Source organism: Pleurodeles waltl, chromosome 9, assembly GCF_031143425.1.
Source record: "Pleurodeles waltl isolate 20211129_DDA chromosome 9, aPleWal1.hap1.20221129, whole genome shotgun sequence".
Taxonomy (NCBI): domain Eukaryota; kingdom Metazoa; phylum Chordata; class Amphibia; order Caudata; family Salamandridae; genus Pleurodeles; species Pleurodeles waltl.
The window spans coordinates 1002095051-1002115703 of record NC_090448.1 but is presented as its reverse complement, the minus strand read 5'-3'; the positions used below and the strand labels follow the sequence as shown (position 1 = coordinate 1002115703).

The window sequence follows — 20653 nt, the reverse complement described above, 5'->3', positions numbered from 1 at the left end:
CAGAAAGTTGGCATGAGGCGGTAGATTCTGCCCTTTTAATAATTGCACAGTTCCTTTTCAAAAACTGCCACTGAGGGAGTGGCATTAATTTGCTCATTTAATAATACTGTGAAGTGCATTGACAATTCACTCATCATATTTCATGGAAGGAGCACTGACACAGGAGACATAGGGTCACGACCTTGACATTCTGCAGCTTGTGATTCCTGCTTCTGGTTCATTGCTCTTTCACTTGGACTCTCTATGCGTGGCCAAGTCTCAGGTCCAGAAAAATGAACATAATTATTATAATTAAAAATAATTATAAGCATTCTCCGTTCAACTAATTTAAATTCTTATATCTGGCTCATACTGATGTGATGTGCCAACACCTGACTGCATTAAATTACTGTGTGATTCAAACTGATCTTCTCCAAATACGTTTTTGATAGGGTGGGGTCTTGCCCAATCGGCGCACAGCGCGCAGCCAGCACTGCATATAAATGGCAGTCTATCCGCAGTGCTATCATATTCTCGACTGACCGTCCATTCAGGTAAGAGATGAGCTTTGGGAATGTGGTTTGGGTTGGTGGAAACTCTGTGATGTGGGCGCATGTCTCAAGCAGGCTGTGCGTTTCAATGTGTTGATTTAATTCCACAAATATAGGTATATATATATATATATATTATTTCAGAGTCAGGTGTACTCGTTAACAAGTTTTCGATATATATCTATCAGTGCAAACTGGATTTTCTAAATTGATTTATTATACTAGCGCTCTGTGTGTAATCTAAAAGAAAATGTATGTTGCTAGAGAAACTGGTCAACGGTCTTTGTCCTGTGAGATAAACCCTTTCAAACCCTCTTCAAGTTGTAAATATTTGTATTGGCATATTTTCAATTATATAGATTTGAAAACAGATGCTGTAAGATCGCTGCCACAGTAATTAATTGTAAAAATATGGTCATTCTTTTAATCTAAGATTTTCACCTCATCACTAGAGTCTGGAGCGCCCAGTACAGTATAGTTGCATCCTGCCATCTATCAATGTAAGGGCTTGTGAACTCCTCTGACATGTTCCACTACTGTAACCCTTTGCCAAAAACCGAAGTACCGGTCTCCAGCATTTTCGAAATTACCTTTCCTGGTTCTCCATCTCATTAGCTAACTTCTCCATACTCCGGAGAACCCATATTCTTTGCAGCATGAAGACATTATTTTCTTACCTTTGGCCCCATGTAGCGGGTAGATGGTTTCTGAGTGGGCTTCTTCTAGCATTATTGGTGGACTCAGGGCCCGATTTTGAACTGGTTGGGCCCTCTGGGAAAGCCTCTCTTGGTGCCCCCAATGCTTCATCACAGATCCCCTCATCACCAAGGGCGGCCCTCATCTCTCCATAGCTCTTCTCCCACATGTAATGAATTTCTCCACAAACCAATATAGGGGCAGTGTTTTACATCACTACATCACACACAATATACAGAGACAAATAATCATATAAGTTGGTAAATCAATGTGAAGGAAAGGTTACATAAGACAATAAGGTCCACACGGTGGAGGAATCACATGTCATCCAATGTGATAGTATATTTTAAGAGTGCTTGATCTGGAGAAGGACAAACCTATGACTTTTTCATGCAGTGTTCTTTTGCCAGTTGGTAGCTCGCTGTGCTATATTAGAAGGTTTGTAACTTATGAATTGTGAGTAACAAAACTATCTCTGTGGCAAAAGCAGAAACCCACTGAGCTAGCTACATAAAATACAATTCTGTGATCTACATGTTACACACGCTTTGCAGCAGGCACATTAATCTTCTACACTGCTTTATAATAAGTCAACCTGCTATTAGACAAAACTCGGATCTCTCTAGCAGATCGATTAATCACCAGAGTTATCATGACAGGTTTATTATAACCAGAAAATTGCTGGCACACAGGCACTCAAAGAACTCAGAAGAAGATGTTTTAAACCCATAAAATGTTTCTGAATGCAGACAACCTCCTCCATCTGGCGCCAGGTGTGAAGGCATTGGTCACGCCACCCTAAGGCCAGCCCTGGATGGACTTCTGGATACTTTTGTGATCTTCTGTAGGCACGCTGGCTTCTCGAGAAGATGTGAGACACAGTGACTGCCCAGTTTCACACAATCTGATTAAGATGATTTTCTGTAATATGAATTCAGGTTTTATCATATCTGACCTGATAATTCAGCCACTAAACTGATTTGCCTCTGCACATTTATACAAATGTCTACAAGTACTCTCAAGTAATGCACGTTATTACTGATAAATAGATCGTCATAGAACAAAGATCAAGTTTCCTGTTCCTCGTGTTAACTTCTCTGATAGACTTTTTTTTTCCTTCACAGACCTTTCTTTCTCCTTTGGGAACATCAGACCACAACACCCCCCAAGCCATGGACCAATGTAAGTGATCGCTGCTCTTCATTTCTACTTGTCATAACAATCATAACCTCTGAGTTCTTTCAGGTTATTGATAGTTTATTGTCAACATAAATAAACCATGTTAGCACGAATTAGTTACACAGAATAAAATAATTCAAATGAGATGCATTCAAAATATAACAGTGTTCCAAATAATCACAACCTAATTTAATAATCTTTATATTATCAGAATCCAGCAAGAATTTAACAGTACTTAACTGATCTGAAATACAGTCACAGAAGAATATCAGATGTATCAAGCTAGGGCTTAGAGTGAGTAGTGCAGTGTTAGGTGCAAGTGTGTTTACGCACAAGTATAGCGGAGAAACTACATAAATCGTTTCTTTCATAAAAGATCAGCCCATTCACAGTCAAACCTATTTGTAGGATCCAAACCAACTTGGGAGTAGGAACGTAAGCAACTTTCAGGTCGACATCAATGTTCCTGGAGGCTGCTAGGCCTTTGAAGTAAGCGCACTTCAGAGCAAAATCCTGATTTCTGGTAAAAAGAGTTAACTAGACTTTAATTTTAGCTTTTAATAGTTGCAGGTTACAGTCATATCACAAAAATGGCAGAACAATCAGTGCTTACTTTGAGCCGGTGGTTTCCGGGCCGGGCACTGGAACTTAATTTTGAGGACCACTTATTTTTCTGCTTCAAGCATTTACTGCGGACAAAAGACACACATGGGAAAGACGGAGGAAGAGAAACGCAAAAAAGTGTTACAAAGGCAGAAAGCTGCAAGAGTGAGCTGGTGGGGCAGAGAGTGGCTGTAAATGGATTAAAGAGGCCCCAGATGGCTTCAGCATTACACTTCCTCAGTATTCTGTGCTCGCACATTTAATTGAAGCAGCCGTGGGTTTCAGAGGAGAGTTTTGGGCACCGCATGTTTTTATTTACAAATTAAACACTATCAAAGACTTTAACATGAGCCTTGCAGATAGAAGTAAAATTGATCATTTATTTTTTTGGGTCAATCTGTTCAATTTATTTGTGTAAACTCAGGCATGGTGGTGTTTTAACCGAGGCCCCAGATGCCCTAAACATAAAAGTTGGTACGTGCAAGAGCAAGGTACCTTATTGGACAAAGATTGAGTCGGCTCTTTTTTTCAATCAGGCAGTGTTAGTAAACCGGAATGCCAGCTTTCAACGTATTTTTTTAGATCACCATACCACAACTGCAGAGATATGGTTGGGACTTGTTTCATCACATAAACCTTCAGGATTAGTCCCGTAGCATAACCTCTGCACCTCTTTTCAAAAACCTACAGAGATCAGTAGCCGTATTCTTAGCATTTGCCCTTTTAGTCTAATAATCTGGGCGGAAGCACGAGTTAATATTTGACTGCAACACCAGGATATTTGCAATCTGAAAATCTCTACAGGTTTGTGCCCTGAAGAAATTAAAAACGGACTTCCCAAAGCATGCGATCATAATCCTAGATAGATTTAAGATTTTAGATTAAAGACGGAGTTATGCTGTGCAGGTAGGGAGACCATAGCAAAGACTCGCTAACGATCAATCCAAAAGCACTGTGTCTTCTCTGAAAGTAAGTCGACATTCAGGAACAGACCCACAGTTTGGTGGTTCTTGAGACAATTCGGTTACCGATTGCAGGTGTAGGTTGAGAAACAAGGGTAAAAAACCGCATTCTTGCCTCATGCCTCTGTTACAGTGCACTCCGGAACTCAGTGCATTACACATTAAGGCTCTCATTATGAGTTTGCGGGCAGGGGCTGCCAAACCCTTCCCGCCTTCAGGCCGAACTCCGCCGGCCCTATTAGGAGTCACAACACAAAAACATTGTTTCCGCCCGCCGGCCCTGCTGTGTCACCAGCGCCAATGTGGCAGTGCGGCGGGTGCAGCGCACCTGTCACGCATTCCACTGCCCATAATTCAGGCAGTGGAATGCGCAATGGGGCTGTGCATGGGGGTCCGTGCACTGCCTATGCCAAGTGCATGGGCAGTGCAGGGGCCCCCAGGGGCCCCCCGAAACCACCATTCCACCAGCCTTTCCATGGTATAAACTGCCATGGAAAGGCTGGTGGTATGAGGACTCGTAATCCCCAGGACAGCACTGCAAGCAGTGCTGCCTGGAGGATGAAAACCACCGGGACCACCCAGCTGCCGGCTTGCAAGATCCTGGCAGTGTTGGTGATCTGACTGTTGCTACTCCACCACGGTCATAATGTGGCGGTCCCACTACCAGGCTGTTTGCGATGGGACTGCCACCACGAGTCTGGCAGTCATGCCACTGCCAGACTCGTAATGAGGGCCTGTGTGTTTGTGGCCTCATGTAGTAGATGGAACTTACTCAGTATCACCAATATTCCCCTTTTTGACATTACGATTGACAACGTCAAAGTCTGTGGAGCATCCGCAAATGGACAGGAAAACGGAGTGGCTCCACCGGCAAGACTTTTTCTATCCATTATCCATTCATTATACCACTCTACTGCCCCTCCAGTACACTACATGTGACTATATTCTGTCTGATTGTAAAACACTACCTGATGGGTTCAATGACAGAGCAGAGAGGGGAACTTGTTTGTGATTTCACAGAATTCTCAGGTAACTTATACACCAAGCAACAAGCAGATGGATGAATATTTTTCCAATCCAGTGTCATATTCATACGATTCCTATAAGCAAAGACAGTCTGCCACTTGAAGCAAATATATCACAAGAAACAAATATATCAGAGAAATTAAAGGAATTATATGTTCATAAGAGGCCCCTTTCCACCAGTTTGTGCTCTAAGAAAACCATCTATGAACATTTTAGTTATTCAAAACTGCAAAAACTAAGAATTCGTTTAAAAGATACTATTGCATGTATTAAGTACTTTGTTGATAATTTTGATAGAATAAGGAGCGTGTAGACGTTTACATAACAGACAGTTAACATCGTATCACGATTACAGCATTCGGAAAGTTCTTTATTCAGAAAAAGGCCTTGCTTTGTGTTTACAATCCACAATGAAGGGTAGAACTGAGATGTTCGTCTTTGTTGACCAAAAATAAACTCAAACTTCATAAAAGGCAGCTTGACAAAAAATAGGTTATTTAACCAAAATGTCACATAGCGCAATCACCATTCTGCCAGAGCCTCAGTAATGATGTTTTTGAGTTTCCAAATGTTGCCAAATTATGAAAAGGTGTAACCTGCAGTGTCCAACATCCGTGTCTGAGGTACAGCTTCAAAAAATAAGATACATTTACATAAAATAACAGTAACATAAATAGGCCCGAAAGGCAAATATCTGACATGGAATCAGCCCTAATTATGGAAGTCCCTGGTCTAAACAAATGGTTCTCCTAGACTCACTTAATCCAATACCAAAGGTGTACAATCACATATGTATTAAACTTTGATGTACATCTGTTGAAAAACTCTTCAGTTTACACATGGAAACAGGTGTTCCGATAAAAAAGGAGACAGGTGAACTATCGAACTCTTAAGGTTCATCATGTGGTGAGGAGATGATCCATACTTATCACCTTCCGTTTCTTTACTCTACTACCTGTCCAGCCATCCTACCTGCTCTCTTGGGGCTCCTGGTCTCTTGGTTTATTTCTAAGTATTGCAGAAAGATGCAGAAGGTGAGAACAGTCGTTCCAACAGTGGAAAAGAGAAATGCAAATGTCCCCATTTCAAAAACGATTTCACTTCTTATTCACATTTATGTATGAAATGTAAACTGTAGGGAAAATGCCCTTCGCGATCCTAAATGCAAGTTTGCCGTAGCTTTGGATGTTGAGATGTGACTTTCAAATGAGGATGTTTAGCCACTTCTAAAAATGTTTCTGCAAATGTTGATTTTGGCGAATATCCCAAGGGGAACATCAGGGGAGATGGCCATGCAAGTGAGATCAACATTCACACAGAGTCAAAACTTTCTGGGTATTTACAAACATTTGTATTAATTTTACCCAACCACCCATAAGTCAACTTACCTGGACCAGATGCTTCAGCAAGTGTGCACGTGTTCAGAGAATCCCCACCACGCCATGTTTCAAGGTGGTGTGAGCGGAAATGAAGTATTCATATGGAAAAAAAACATGATGTAGATGTACAAAAAGCTGTTGGTCAACTATACGCATATTGATTTTACGTGGTGTGGCGAATCCCCACTACCACGTTTTTATTTGACCTTAGATCAATAAAAATACTTCAGCTATCCCACAGTCCAATAACTGAAGAAAACCTGCATTATGTACACATGTTGTAAATTTTGATTTTTGTTAAAACCCAACATTAATTCAAATATTAATTCAATTCAACGTTGTCTTTTTACTTTACAGCACAAAAGCAGAAGCAGGTAAGACATTTAAATGTAGTATGCTTTCTAAGAGGGTGTGCATTTGGTGGCAGAAATCAATTACTCAATATGAACATTCCAAGTGATTCAAAGAGTGCATTTTCGTTGTTGGCACAGTGTGTACAATAATCCAAAATGAAAGTAGATTTCGACATCACAGGTGATTAGTGTAGGAGACTGTGAATAAAACCTACCATGATAATGCAATATATTTTAAATAGACTAACCATAAGAGAAAAAAAGCTTTTCTCTTTACCCAGTCCCACATCACTAGCAATCACCAACAGTATCTAGATCTAGAATGTTGCTTTCTTTGATAATGTTTACTTGGGTTTTAAGACCTATTGGGACATCACTTACTAGACTGTCATATTAATGGGTATGTAGGATGCACAAATACTACAGAGTAAGGTCCACTACTAGATAAAGTCTTCTACAGTTCGCAAGATCATGTTATGACCAGTTGGTATTTCCAAGTAATGAACCGAAAATGTCCCAGAAAAAACGTCTGAGTATTTACAATACTAATTATTCATTTTCGATGTACTTTTACATGTTTTCCTTTTCTCAGATGTTTGGCTTATACCATTCTTCCTGAACCTAAAATATTCCACTGCTTCAGTGCTTAATTTGTAAATAAACAGGTGCCGTGCTCAAAGCCCTCCTCTTAAATACGCGGCTGCTGCAATTAAATGTGCGAACATGGAATACTGAGGCAGTCTAATCCTGAACCCATCTCGGGCCTCTTCAATCCATTTTAACATACTCCCTGCCCCCTCAGCTCACTCTTGCAGCTTTCTGCTTTCTCCCATAGTGACTTTCGTTTTTCTCTCCCTCCGTTTTTCCCATGTGTGTCTTTTGCTCGCAGTGAGTGCTTGAGGCAGAAAGTTAAGCGACGGCCCGCAAAAATAAGTGCCGGTGCTCAGCACCAGAAACAACCAGCACAAATTAAGCACTGCGACTGCTTCTTCAATAACATTCACTACCTCTCTCTGGGTCGTTATGAACTCTGCTTATATTGCAGAACATTTCAACTAATCATTGATTTGAGTTATGTTAGTCTAAATAGTTTAATGGGAGCAAAACAAGACTACAGCAACCAGAATGCATTCCGTGGCCACTGGAAACAGTGGGACCTATTTACAAAGGTACAGTTTACAAATTCTCTTTATTCGGCGAATCTTCACCATCAAAGATCATAGATATACATTCACATGAAAAGCTAAAAAGAATGGTAAAAATTGTAAAACAATAAAATAGCATAACCATAATTAATAAAAACTGATAAAAAGATTAAGACCAATTAGCTAACGACAATACATATCCATCTTCTAAAGCACTCTTAACCTGGTCCTCCGCATCACCATTAAAAATCGTGAGACTGCAAAAACCACAAATTGCCTGCTGTCAGACTTAATAACCCAGTATGCTTCGCCGAAGTCTCTGACACCAATATTTCGACAAAGTGGTGCAATCCACGTATTTCTTATGCCACGACAATCAGGGCAAAAGAACAGGCCATGCTCGATTGTGTCAGGGACAAAACACATAAATAGGGCAATAATTGTTTTTTGATTTTTCCATTTGTCCTCAGCTAGCTGTAAACGAGGTAAAGTCCCGTACCTAAATTGCAGGTAAAGCTTGCTGGAATTTGGGGACTCTATTTCATCCAGTAACTATTCTTTTTGGAAATCATCCTTTAGCATTGAAAAAGTTGAAGTCAAAGAACCCATTTTGTGGTGGTGATGTAATAAGCCTATTTGGGAATCGCACACACCTTTTCCAGAGCCATCCACAAATAGTCAAACCCAATGTCCGCCAGAGTTGCTCTCACATACCTGATGCAAGGAAGATTGCTTGTGCCTGTGAGGGACACAAATTTGGAAATTCACTGCATGTAGAGGCTCAATTCTGGAGCTGCCCAAAGCCTACTCTAAAACAGGAGGGGCAGTAGCCTAGCTACCTATGTAATATTTGTTTTGCTCAAGATCTAGCTGAAGGGGAATCGGTGGTGTATTAGTTGGAAGGCCAATTAGTTTTCTCATAAATCGAATTTCAAAAATATCTAAAGCTGTGGCCTCCACATTGCCCCAAAGCTCTGAGTCATACTGTGCAGATTCAAGTGATTGACAAGTGTAGACCTGCAGTGCAGCCAAGATATGGCAAAATTGGGAGGCTTTAGATACCTTTAATAGACCCCCAGTAGCCTGCTCCAACCTACGTTTGCACCTAGTGGTGTGGGTCTGCCAGTTAAAGTGCTCATTCAGGATCATACCCAGGTATTCAAAAGTCTGAACTTGCTCCAAGGAAGTCCCTCTCAACATGGGATTATATCTAGTGGAGCGACAGGGAATAAACACCATATATTTAGTTTTTGCTAAATTAATATTGAGGCCCCTCACATTGCAGAAGCTATCAAACTTATCCAAGATGGTTTGCAGTCTTGTTGGGAGACTAAGAAACGAGCAACGTGTCATCTGCAATAATCAGGGCAGGAATCCTAACGTTTGATGGGAAAGGTGCATCTAACTCAGCATGATCCACATACGCTACCAATTCATTTATAAAAAGCAATAACAAGGTGGGGGCCAAGGCGCACCCTTCCTTGACTCCCCTGCTAGGAGGTAACTGGTCAGTCAGTTCCCCCATCTGCAAACACCTTACTTGGGCATAATGGTGATTGTGAAGCCTTACTACCAAAGTTAATAGGCAAGGAGGTACTCCCATGTCCACAAGAGTTTGCCAAAGCTTGAAACGGGGAATGAGGTTGAATGCTGCCATTAAATGGACAATTACCACATACAATCGTCCACGGCCTAGCTTAACAAACTACCAGTACAGTAACTGTAAGCAAAAGACATGGTCTAATGTGCTAATGTGCTCCCTAAACCCTGCCTGCAGGGGAGTCGGAATGTTGGAAGCAGACACCCAATCTTACAATCGCCCCAAGATAACCCTTGCAAAAGAGTTTTTGGGTGCAATCAATAAAACACATTGGCCTATAGTTAGAGGGAAGATTTCTAGATACTTTTTTAAAAATAGGAACAATCTCTGCACCTGCCCAGGTAGAAGGAACAGATGCCCCTTTCAATACGGCATTGAATAGTACGGTATAGTATGGTGCCCATATATCCACCTCATCCATAAAGAGGTCGCCTGGTATTTTATCCAACCTTGGGGCTTTACTTGTCACAATTTTGTTATGGCTATTTCTCCACAGTTAAAACTTGTGTCTTCTGGAGGGGCACTGCCTATAATGGTCGACCCCATTGTGGTTTCCAACTCTTCTAAGTTATCCAGCATCTTGTTGCAGCCAACAAATCCCAGTCCTGCAATCTGCTCTTCTTGTGAGTGTAGGCTGGTAAAGTGGGCAACCCATTCAGCCATTGTAATATGGTTATCAGCTGAAGAAAGCCCTTCACAGGAGCCAGTGGAAATTATATTCTAAAAGGTTTTTGAGACTCCACCTTTAGCCGCTGCTAACAAGCTATCCCATTTCCCAGAGTCCCCATTGCACCCTGCAACCCATATGGCATTTTTGTATTCCTGTCTAGCTTGCTTGATCAGCTGTCTGTCATTGATCTTATGGCACCAATCAATTCCCCTCTTGCCTCCTTACACTGATGACTGTATCAGGAGGGCATGGTTGACCTCTTAGTATTATGAAAAGCCTTCATAAAAAAAATGACCCCTCAACTTCTGGAACATTCTGGTGTGAATTTCACAAATTTTAGCTAGTGGCATACCCTCCTCCCTGGATGGGTTTAATAAAGCCAGCATCTCCCCTATGCCATCTGTGGCTACCCCATGTACTTCAGCTACTGATTCCCTAAAACAATCTATTGAGCTCCATTTAATCGTTCGCCTACTAGAGAACAAGGTTAATCTTCTAACTAAGAGCTCGTTGAAGCTTAGCTGCACTACCGGAACTAAGCTCCTCAAATTCAATACAAGTGCATTATGGTCGCTTTCCTGGCAAGAAAGTACCACCATGTCTACCAGTTTAAGCCATAGCCGAACATCAAGCAGGATGTAATCAACAGGACTTGAGCTCTGCAGTCGATTAAACGCATGCTTTCCTTCTTTATCTGACTGTGACCTACCGTTACATGCACTCAGCCCCCGGTTTAATACAACAGGGTTTAATTGTAAAGCAAGGGGAGACCATTTTTTATGGGGGGCCATTTTCAATACCGGTTTAGATCATAATCGATCTTCCTCAAGTGACTGGAGCCCCAACTGGCAATTAAATTCCCCCCCAGTGATCTTAATAGTGTCTACTGGAAGTTCCACCAAATGGGTGAACAACTTTTGTTTTACATTAGATTCTACCTTATTTGCAGTTGGCCTACAATAACAATTGTAAATGTAGAGTGTAGCCATAGCTGGTGGGGTCAAGGCAATACACAACAGATCTGAACAATCCAGATTTGTCTTCTTAACACAACAAGAGAGGGTTGTCTTGACCCAAATTACCAAGCCCTTCCCTAGGCCTACCTCTCCCTGTAGCAACAGCCTCCTTGGTGAATGACATAAATCCTGCGTGATGCACAGGACTGGTCGACCAGGTTTCTTGAAACAAGCATATGTCAAATTCACCTATGAATGTATCCCACTCAGGACAGGGCAACTTTTATGTAAGTCCAGCCATATTCCAGAATATCAATTTAATTGTGAAGTTAGAATCAGCCATTACTGCGCTTACACCCCCACCGCCATCTAAATTCACTGGGGCCAAGCCTTCCATAGCCCCATTCTCACATTCCTGGGCACTACCTACTGGGAAGACTCCTCCCCTGTTAAGGACACACTTCCACCAAAACAGCCCAACTAAATGGAACCACCTCAACACTATATTGACACCTGCCCACACCTTTATCTGCCTGTAGCACCTCAAGCTTGGGCAGGGTAAGTCAATCTATGCTAGCCAAAGTACTATAGCGATTGTACTTCAGGATCATACTTCTTTGGCCAACACTCATCCCTTTGGCCCTATACTCACCCCTCGATCCTTCACCCTCAAAATGGGTTGAGGGTCTATAAATGTAGCCCAGGGGCAGTAGGGAAATGCTACTGTTAGATCACTGGTTGTTTGACTGGCCAAAAAAGCAAATATTGCACCACACAAGGTGACCTAAAATTTAAAAGGATACAATCCCCCTCTCTATTCTTGGGTCCTGCCCCAATCCAGCCCATCCTTCTTGTTAAAAGAATGTTACTAGCCATAGCTGTAGGAAAGTTCTTATATCGGTCCAGCCAGTTCAAAGTCTTGTTATATAGTTCCATCTGGGACTCCCTTTGGTCCGACCTCAATGTCAGTACTCCAGACAGGACCACCACATATGAAACCGATGCTGGGGGTAAATTAATGGCTGGGTGCGTTAACACATTTTGGTCATCCCTCTGGTCGACATTGTTTGTATCTCATAATCTGCTCGGTAGATCAACCTTTCTTTCATCAATATTGTCCCGACCATGGGAATTGTATCTAGAGAAGCAGGGGCCCTCACACTCCTTAGGGTTCAGATAGTAAGGTTCTGGCTTAGGCAATCCAGGCTGAGGACTATACGCAGCAAGGCTATCATTTTTTCCATCTCCTAGGGCTCAGGTAGATGGGACACTGACTGCTGTTTGATAAGGCCAACTTCCACCATTAACCATGGCATAGCAGTTCGATTTGGGCGTTTTGCCACCACTGATGTGCGCGGGATGACAGATGGATTATACAAAGTCGGCAGTGATAGCGATGTAGAACAATTGGTATCTGGTGGAATCATGTGTATCAGCGGGCATCCTTAAGGACTTGGCGGAGGAACAGGTGGAGAAATGGAGGCTGGAACCACCAGTGAGAGGCTGCGTTCTGTGAGATTGATTTCATTTCTTATCACACTCACTGCTCGCTGGATCATCCTGTCTATTGAAGTAACTTTGAAAGGTGGTGACAGAATGGAGCTGCCTCCACCCTGCTTCCACTTCATCGAGCTTGTAAAAGGGCCACATTCATCAAGGCTTGAAATTTATGGGCCCACAGTTCAAAAGGGGGTGGCCCAGCCTAGCCTCCCCCGGGCCTCACAGTACACAAGACGAGCTTTAAGTGCTAGCACCTGTGTTGCAGGGCTCCTCCTTGCCCTGGTGAGTCCTGGGACAGGTAGTCCTTTATGCCCTGGTGCCTATTTGGATGCAGCTCCCACACACCACAGGACACAAGACACGCTTTATGTGCTAGCTGCTGTGTTGCAGGGCTGTACCTTGCGCTGGTGAGTCCTGGGACGGGTAGTCCTAAACGCCCTGGTGGATGCGGTTCCCCCCACGCCGCGGGACACAAGACACACTTTAAGCGCTAGCAGCCGTGTTGCAGGGCTCCTCCTTGCCCTGGCGAGTCCTGGGACAGATAGTACCAGACTCCCTGGTGCCTGGCGGATGTGGCTCCCCCCATATTACAGGACACAAGATGCGCTTTAAGTGCTAGCAGTTGTGCTGCAGAGCTCCTCCTTGCCCTGGTGAGTCCTGGGAAAGATAGTCTGTTAGGCCGTAGTGCCTGGTGGATGCAGGACAGAAAGTTCGATTTAAGCGCTAGCAACTGTGTTGCTGGGCTCCTCCTAGCCCTGGTGAATCCTGTATTCATTTGTATTTGTGTTTAATATTTAGTACAGCTAATTTACAATTATATGTTTAATAAAGGACAACTATTGTTTGTACTTTTCAATAAAAGTTTAAAATAACAATGAACGTTTTTCTTACAAAGGTTAACTATTAAATTGTAAAATAATAAAGTATTACATTTTTAGTTGGTATAGATTTAAACCTTAAATGAGTGGTTCACAACCTTTTGACTTCTGTGGCCCCCCATGTTATCATTACTGGATCCAAGGGACCCCCCCCCGAATCATTATTGGAAGTGGAATTCGTGGACCCCCACTAAGTCACTATTGAAAGCTGGGGACCTAATCTATTAATGTTATTTAATTTTCTAAGCAGTTGTAGACCCCCTGAGGAGGCTCCGAGGGGTCCCCGGACCACATGTTGGGAACCACTGCCCTACATATATATATGTACATATATATATGTACATATATATGTGTACATATATATGTGTACATATATATAAATATATATATATATATATATAAAGATTGTGTACTTTTAAAATGCGAGGCTAACTATACCATCCCTGTAACCTTTGTCTCTTTCAGGGAATTTCTATGTGTTTTTAATTATATTTCCTAACTATAACGTTCCTGTACCTTTGTTTTTTTCAGTGGAAAAAAATAATAATATATATATATATATATATATATATATATATATATATATATATATATACGTGTATGTATACATATATATTTATATATATATATATATATATATATATATATATATATATATATATATATATATATATATATATATATTTATATATATACATATTCACTGAAAAACCAACCAAAGGTTAGAGGGATGTTACAATTAGGAAATATAATTTAAAGAACCATAGAAATTCACTGAAAAAAACAAAGGCTACAGGGATGTTATAGCTAGGCTCAAATTTTAAAAGTACAAAACCATAGAAATTCACCTGTTATAGTTAAAGTTATCTCAAGTAACAATAACTTGTGGCCTAAGGTAACTATAACTCGCACCCCCACCAAGCAGTGTTTTGCTCAAATATTTACTGCAAAAATTACATTGATAATATCAGTGATGTAATCAAAGATGCAATGAGTGCTGTAATTTGTGGGATAATTAGCAGTGCATGGGGAGGGCACCACTATTGCCACATTGCGCACGGCGTTCAGCCTTCATTCTTTTTATTATAGCCCGAGGGAGGTGGTGGTCCCCAGGGCTGTGGGAGGAGGCTGCGTGGCCTCCCTTTATATTTCTGTAAAGGCCCAGGGAGGTGGCAGTCCCCAGGACTTCAGGATCTTGGTGGCCCCCGCAAACATAATTTGTGTTGTCCCGTGAGGTGGTGATCCCTAAGGCAGCTGGAGGGCCAGACGTCCCCCCACACCCAAAATAAAAAGGCAATGCCTGCAAGACCTGGTCCACCCGGGGCCGGTATATAAAACAGGTGCAGGAGCCGGTGTTTTTTTTGTTTTGTTTTTTCCCCTGGATCCGTCGCAAATTGTGGTGAAATTTTTGTTAAAGTGTTTTTATGCCCGGGGTGTGTCTCTGGTTCTCTCAACACCAGAGCTAAAAGGTCAGGTCACTCTACCCTGACCCCTTTTCCTTTTTTTTTTTTTTTTTACATTTTCTGTTGTGGGACTTGGCTGAAGCCGGGTCCCAAGATGGCTGCCAACACTTCCTAGTTTGAAGTGTTGGCTGCCAATCAGAGCTGCGCAGTTCCCTGCAAGAGCTTACCTTTATTCGAAAAGTCATTACGGTCAGAGATATAAAAATTTATTTTACCTTTATTATGTCCATGGATGGATTTATACCAAATAAGTGAAAGCACAATTTGAATACCGAAAGCTAGCTTCCTGCCAAATTTGGTGTAATTCCATTCAGTGGTTCGGGCTGTAGTCTTGTCTAAAGGTCCCAGGGGAATTCACATGGGAAACACAACTTTTTTGACCCCTCCTTTTTCTCTGCACCCGCTTGATGGATCACCCTGAAGATTTCCATGCACAAGAAGAATCACATGCACACTTTTTCTGGAAAGGTTTGTGAGGATTCATCAGACAGATCCAAAGATATAGGCAAGTAAAAAAAAACACCTTTTCTATGGAAATACAGCTCTAACTATAACTACCTAGTGGTGACCACCACTAGGGAATGTACATATTTAATTTAAAAGTCAAAATAATGAAATCATTCTAATCTTATTGATGGAAGCAGAGTGTAAATGACACTCAGACAGACCAATGGCAGAACAGAGCTGACCCAAAAGCCCTCTACTATAGATAGATAGATAGATAGATATTTGTTATTACAAGATCCTCTCATTACAAGATACCGGCAGAAGAGATTCAAGCAAGAATTATTACGCTGCACATCTTGGCCACCTAGGGTTGGTCAAAGGTATAAACTAACCCCAATCATTCCACACAAAGGTAATCTGTGACATTTCATGTAACAAAATGCCTAGCAGTAGACTTTAATACAGAGTAATAACAATCCACCCTGAAATGCCTACTGACTATAACAAATGATTTTCACAATCAATATGTCAGGCCTCCTGCCTTTATTGTAATATTTCTTCATAAACAATCAGACCCTTATCATTGGTTTGTCACCATAACAAACTCAGACATACTGTGTTGGTTCATAAACTTTCCTTAAAGGCATCCATAAGGTATACTATAGTAAAATTACAAATATGTACAAACTACTGTTGTCAAAACAATATGAAATCCCTGCTAATAAAGCCTTGTAAGGATTACCGCAGTGCAAATCGTCGGTCCCTATGGTTTGCTCAGGTGGATCAAACCAAAACCCTTAAACCCTTGCCCACTAAAGTAATCTGCAAGATTTCATGTAACAAAGTACCTGCCTATAGGCTTTAGCAGAGTGTAGTAACAATCCACCCATAAAAGCCTATTGCTTTAACACATGCTTTTCGCAATAAGTAAGTCCTACTTGCTATTTCATAACTTTTTTAAATAAATAGATCACACCTAAGGAATCTGATAACTTTTCCCAGTCGTTACTAATGGCTTAACACTATGTACAACACAGGCCTACTGAACTGCACATAAACTGGCAACCATCAGGCATACAGATATAAAATTAGAAATAAGTACAGAATTACAGTTGGCAAAACAATATACATCTTCTCTCAGTAAGGCCTAAAAATAATCATCACAGTGAAATTCTACTCCCAGGGTTCCTCAGAATGGGTGACCAATATAAAACCCTTGTTTACTATGGTAATCTGTGATATTACATGTAACCAAATACTGTTCTACAGCCCGTAATATTATGGTATAACAATCCCTTGTTCGAGGCCTGCTGGCTCAACCATTTGCTTTCCACATTAAATAATCCTCATTTTCACAAGGTACTGTACATGGGGGTCCATGTGACTCTGTGACCAGCCGCACTAGCATCGGATTGTTGAAAACGACTTTATCATGTTGTGATATCACCTAACCAAAGCATTTGTGTTTCTAAGCACTATATTTAAGTTTAATGTTTAAAAATTAATAACTTGACTTCTGTATGCGGGATTTTTGTTGTTTTGATCTTGTTTTGTTTCTATAAATATTGGCTATTTTTCTTAACCTGTGTGGAATCCATTTTGTAGTGTTACACTGCATTACTGTGTGTGTTGGTACAAATACTTTACACATTGTCTCTGGGTTAAGCCTTTCTGCTTGTGCCAAGCTACCAAGGGGGTGAGCAGGGGTTAACCGTATGTGTTTCTCCTTTGTTCTGGCTAGAGGGAGGGTCCTTGTTTGGACAGGAAGTAACCTGACTGCCAACCAAAGACCCCATTTCTAACTGATCTTGTAATAAGTTTTCAATCAAATTCTGCCCTCAATGGAACCAACATGTCGTTGGAACCTAAAACTCTCGCTCAGTAGACCTATGGATGCTCTTATTTGTTGATCAGTTAAGGCCTAATGGCAGTTGTACTGTCAACCAGACCTAAACATCCATGTAGATTAGTGTGGCCCGAGGTCCTCAAACATAGAACTGCACTCTGAAGTCCAAAATTAATGACTGCTCTCCTCTCATCTATGCTGGCACCATAAATTATCGAGTTATCTGAGACATTTTAAGCGCATTACAATGTTGTGTGTACCGAGAAATTTCAAACTTAGGCAGCTAGATAAATAAACAAAATGATTACAGCTGTGTGAAGGCCAAGCACTTTTTTTGTGTAAGCACAAAACGTCTGCCAAATCAAAGCATGTACTCATGGCCGGGTGGAGCCAAAGTCTCTCTTTTGGTAGTGGTTCTTTAAGCTCTTTTTAAGTTGATCACATAATGGCTGGCAACAGTTGGCTGTGAAGTCAGACCAGATGCCTACTTTCCTCTTGTAAAACAAAAAGCATGAGAAACCTCATCCGCAATGGTTTGCTAAATGTCCACTTCCATATCAGTCATCAAGTCACTAAGGCCAGATATAGGTTGTGACCTCTCCACCCATGAGTAATTTCTTAAGTGAAACCCACAAACAGCCCATTCTATAGTAACATTTCAATGGGTCCCACTAAATGTGATTGTACTACATGCTATCATTGAAGAGACACAAATGCAATACTTTTACATTCGTATGTTAAATTGCCAGTAATTGTAGAAGCTACTGCAGCCACCATAAACAAAGAACTGTTGGGGGAAGATTTTATAAGGTCTTCAGTCCAAAATGACAACTTTGGCCTTACTTTATCTATCATAGTGAGTAGCAGCCTTACTGTGCCACCACAAGAAGCCACAAGAGGGAAACGGTTTGTTACAAATTGCCACAACAATGTATTTTTTCCCTACAGAAGACCCGAAGTGGAAAAATATGAATTTGCCTTGGGCTCTGAGAATCCCTGCACTGGATTTACCAAAATGTACAGACATTAGGGTGGATCAAATGAGACACATATGGTTCTTCTTTATAGGTTCTGTACTCTGCACCTCATTCCTTCACTAATCACCTCATAAGTATGCTGAATATGTGCATTGTGTATGAGTATTCTTTATCTTTGTGGATGCTTCTATTTGTTAAGTAACTGCGTCTTACATTAAACAGATTTTTTAAATCATTTTAGCGAACAATAAATTGATAATTTCTCCACATTCTTTTCGTTCTTTTCTCACCAGGGAAAAGAAAGTGAAGGAACGTGCGGAGTTCAAAAGCAAGACCAAGCACAAGACAAAGGACAGGACAAGGGCAAAGATCAGCAACAAGGACAAGGAATCAGTCCTGGCAAAGGAAAAGACTGTGGGACAAGCCAGGGTCATGGCCAGGAGCCTGGGAAACAAGGAGTTCAAGGAACATGCTTTGGAGTAGCACCGGGAAAAGGTGAAGCAAAGGACCAGGGAAAAGACCAGGCACAAGCCCAGGGGAAAGGAGAGGGAAAGGACCATGGAAAAGATCAGGCAAAAGACCAGGGAAAAGACAAGGGATATTGGCAGGGCAAAGACCAGGATAAAAATCTAGGATATGAGGGTCAAAAAGACCAGGGAAAAGACCAGGGAAAATGCCAGGGGAAAGACCAGATAAAGGACCAGACAAAAGACCAGGGGAAAGACCAGATAAAGGACCAGACAAAAGACCAGACTAAAGACCAGGGGAAAGACCAGATAAAGGACCAGACAAAAGACCAGAAGAAAGACCAGGGGAAAGACCAGATAAAGGACCAGACAAAAGACCAGACGAAAGACCAAGGGAAAGACCAGGGGAAAGACCAGGGGAAAGACCAGATAAAAGACCAGGGGAAAGACCACACTAAAGACCACACAAAAGACCAAGGGAAAGACCATGGAAAAGATAAGGGAAAAGACCAGGGAAAAGACTGTGGATGTGGTCAAGGAAAAGAAAAAGACCAGGGAAAAGAACAGGGAAAAGACCAGGGACATGGCCAAGAATATGGTAAGGGAAAAGCTGAAGAAAAACCAGTAGCAGGCGGCAAGGGACAGGACCAGTGGCAAGGCCACGGAGAAAAACCAGGAAAGGGCCAAGCAGAGGACAAAGGGAAGAGTCAAGAACATGGAAAAGGTCTTCAAGAGGGCAAAGAACAGGGGCATGAAGGAACGTGCCAGGGTAAAAACAAGGGACAAAAGGAGGGAAAGTAACTCAGTTTCAGGAAGGCGACAAGATAAGGAATCCGAGAAAAAGAAACCTTCCTGCACTAATGCATGTAGTACCACATCTGTGTTAAAAAACATGTCTTCAGTTAAACAGCCTTAAAACCACACAAGTTCTATCTCGATATTCAGATTTGACATTGTTAGAATTGATGTACTTGCAGTGAATAATTTAAAATAAAGGCACGAATCAATTTAAACCTGTCTAGTGCATTCAATCCCAAAAATACAATTTCATTTGTTGGCTTTTTCTACAAATATTTAGCATTGGAGAAAAAAAGCGCATTGCCTGCTCATGGAACATATGGCACACTATTCATATGATTGATAGACATGGTTTTTAAAGATGTGCTCAACTCCCTTTCAATAACCCAGTGAAATAGCCCAGTGAACTAAAACCCATGAACACCACATCTGCACTGGTGAGTTTTATCCACACCATGGTTGCATTCGAGCTGTTGGGAAGGCAATGATTTGAATCTGAGAGAAATGTAATTGTGCCACCTCCTCTGCACCATCATAGGGGTTAGGTATACTTTAAGTATAAAGTCATGGGCCATGCAGGCCTGCGTGTCCTTACGTAACTCCCCCGACTTCTACACCCAAACTTTATTGTGTGATATAATACAGGAGAGGTTGCGATGAGATAGGAACAAAGTAGCAAATGGTAGATGTAAGGAAATGTGCAAAAATAACAAGAAATGATTACAAAGGGGGAAAGTTGAACCAACAGAAAAGAAGGTAACGAGGTGTAAGAAATGCACCTGCCTAGTGCATTTCTCACTATATTTACTCGTGTTTGACCTATAGATTATTGACATCAACAGTGGACAGAGACTTGCTAAATAACTTCCAAACACATATTCTGTGCTAAAGGGGGCTGATTTAGAATTTGGCACTCCATTACAACAGCCATTTGACCACCCATCCGATTTAGAATGGGCTATTGAATGTCCAGTTTTCACTGTCTGTCATGATTGGGTGAAACCTGGCAGTGAAGGATAGTGAAAACCGCAAAATGACCCACACACCCTGGGAGACAGCTCCCATCCCATCTCTGTTTTGGTACTCATGAGATATGGTATGATGTGCACCTGAGCCATTTTAAGATAATTTGTAGGTAGGCACGCAAAAAGGCCTGATTTAGGTTGGAAACTTCTGAT

General features: G+C 41.5%; 1 protein-coding gene across 1 annotated transcript; it reads left to right on the top strand.

Annotated features, from left to right (window-relative positions):
* Positions 1 to 2334: 2334 nt before the first annotated feature.
* On the top strand, positions 2335 to 19690 carry LOC138260263 (nipped-B-like protein B). Its single transcript, XM_069208588.1, has 3 exons — positions 2335 to 2408; positions 6733 to 6749; positions 18504 to 19690. The coding sequence occupies exons 1-3, from the start codon at positions 2399 to 2401 to the stop codon at positions 19476 to 19478; spliced, it is 1002 nt and encodes a 333-aa protein (XP_069064689.1). The 5' UTR covers positions 2335 to 2398; the 3' UTR covers positions 19479 to 19690.
* The last annotated feature ends 963 nt before the right edge of the window (positions 19691 to 20653 follow it).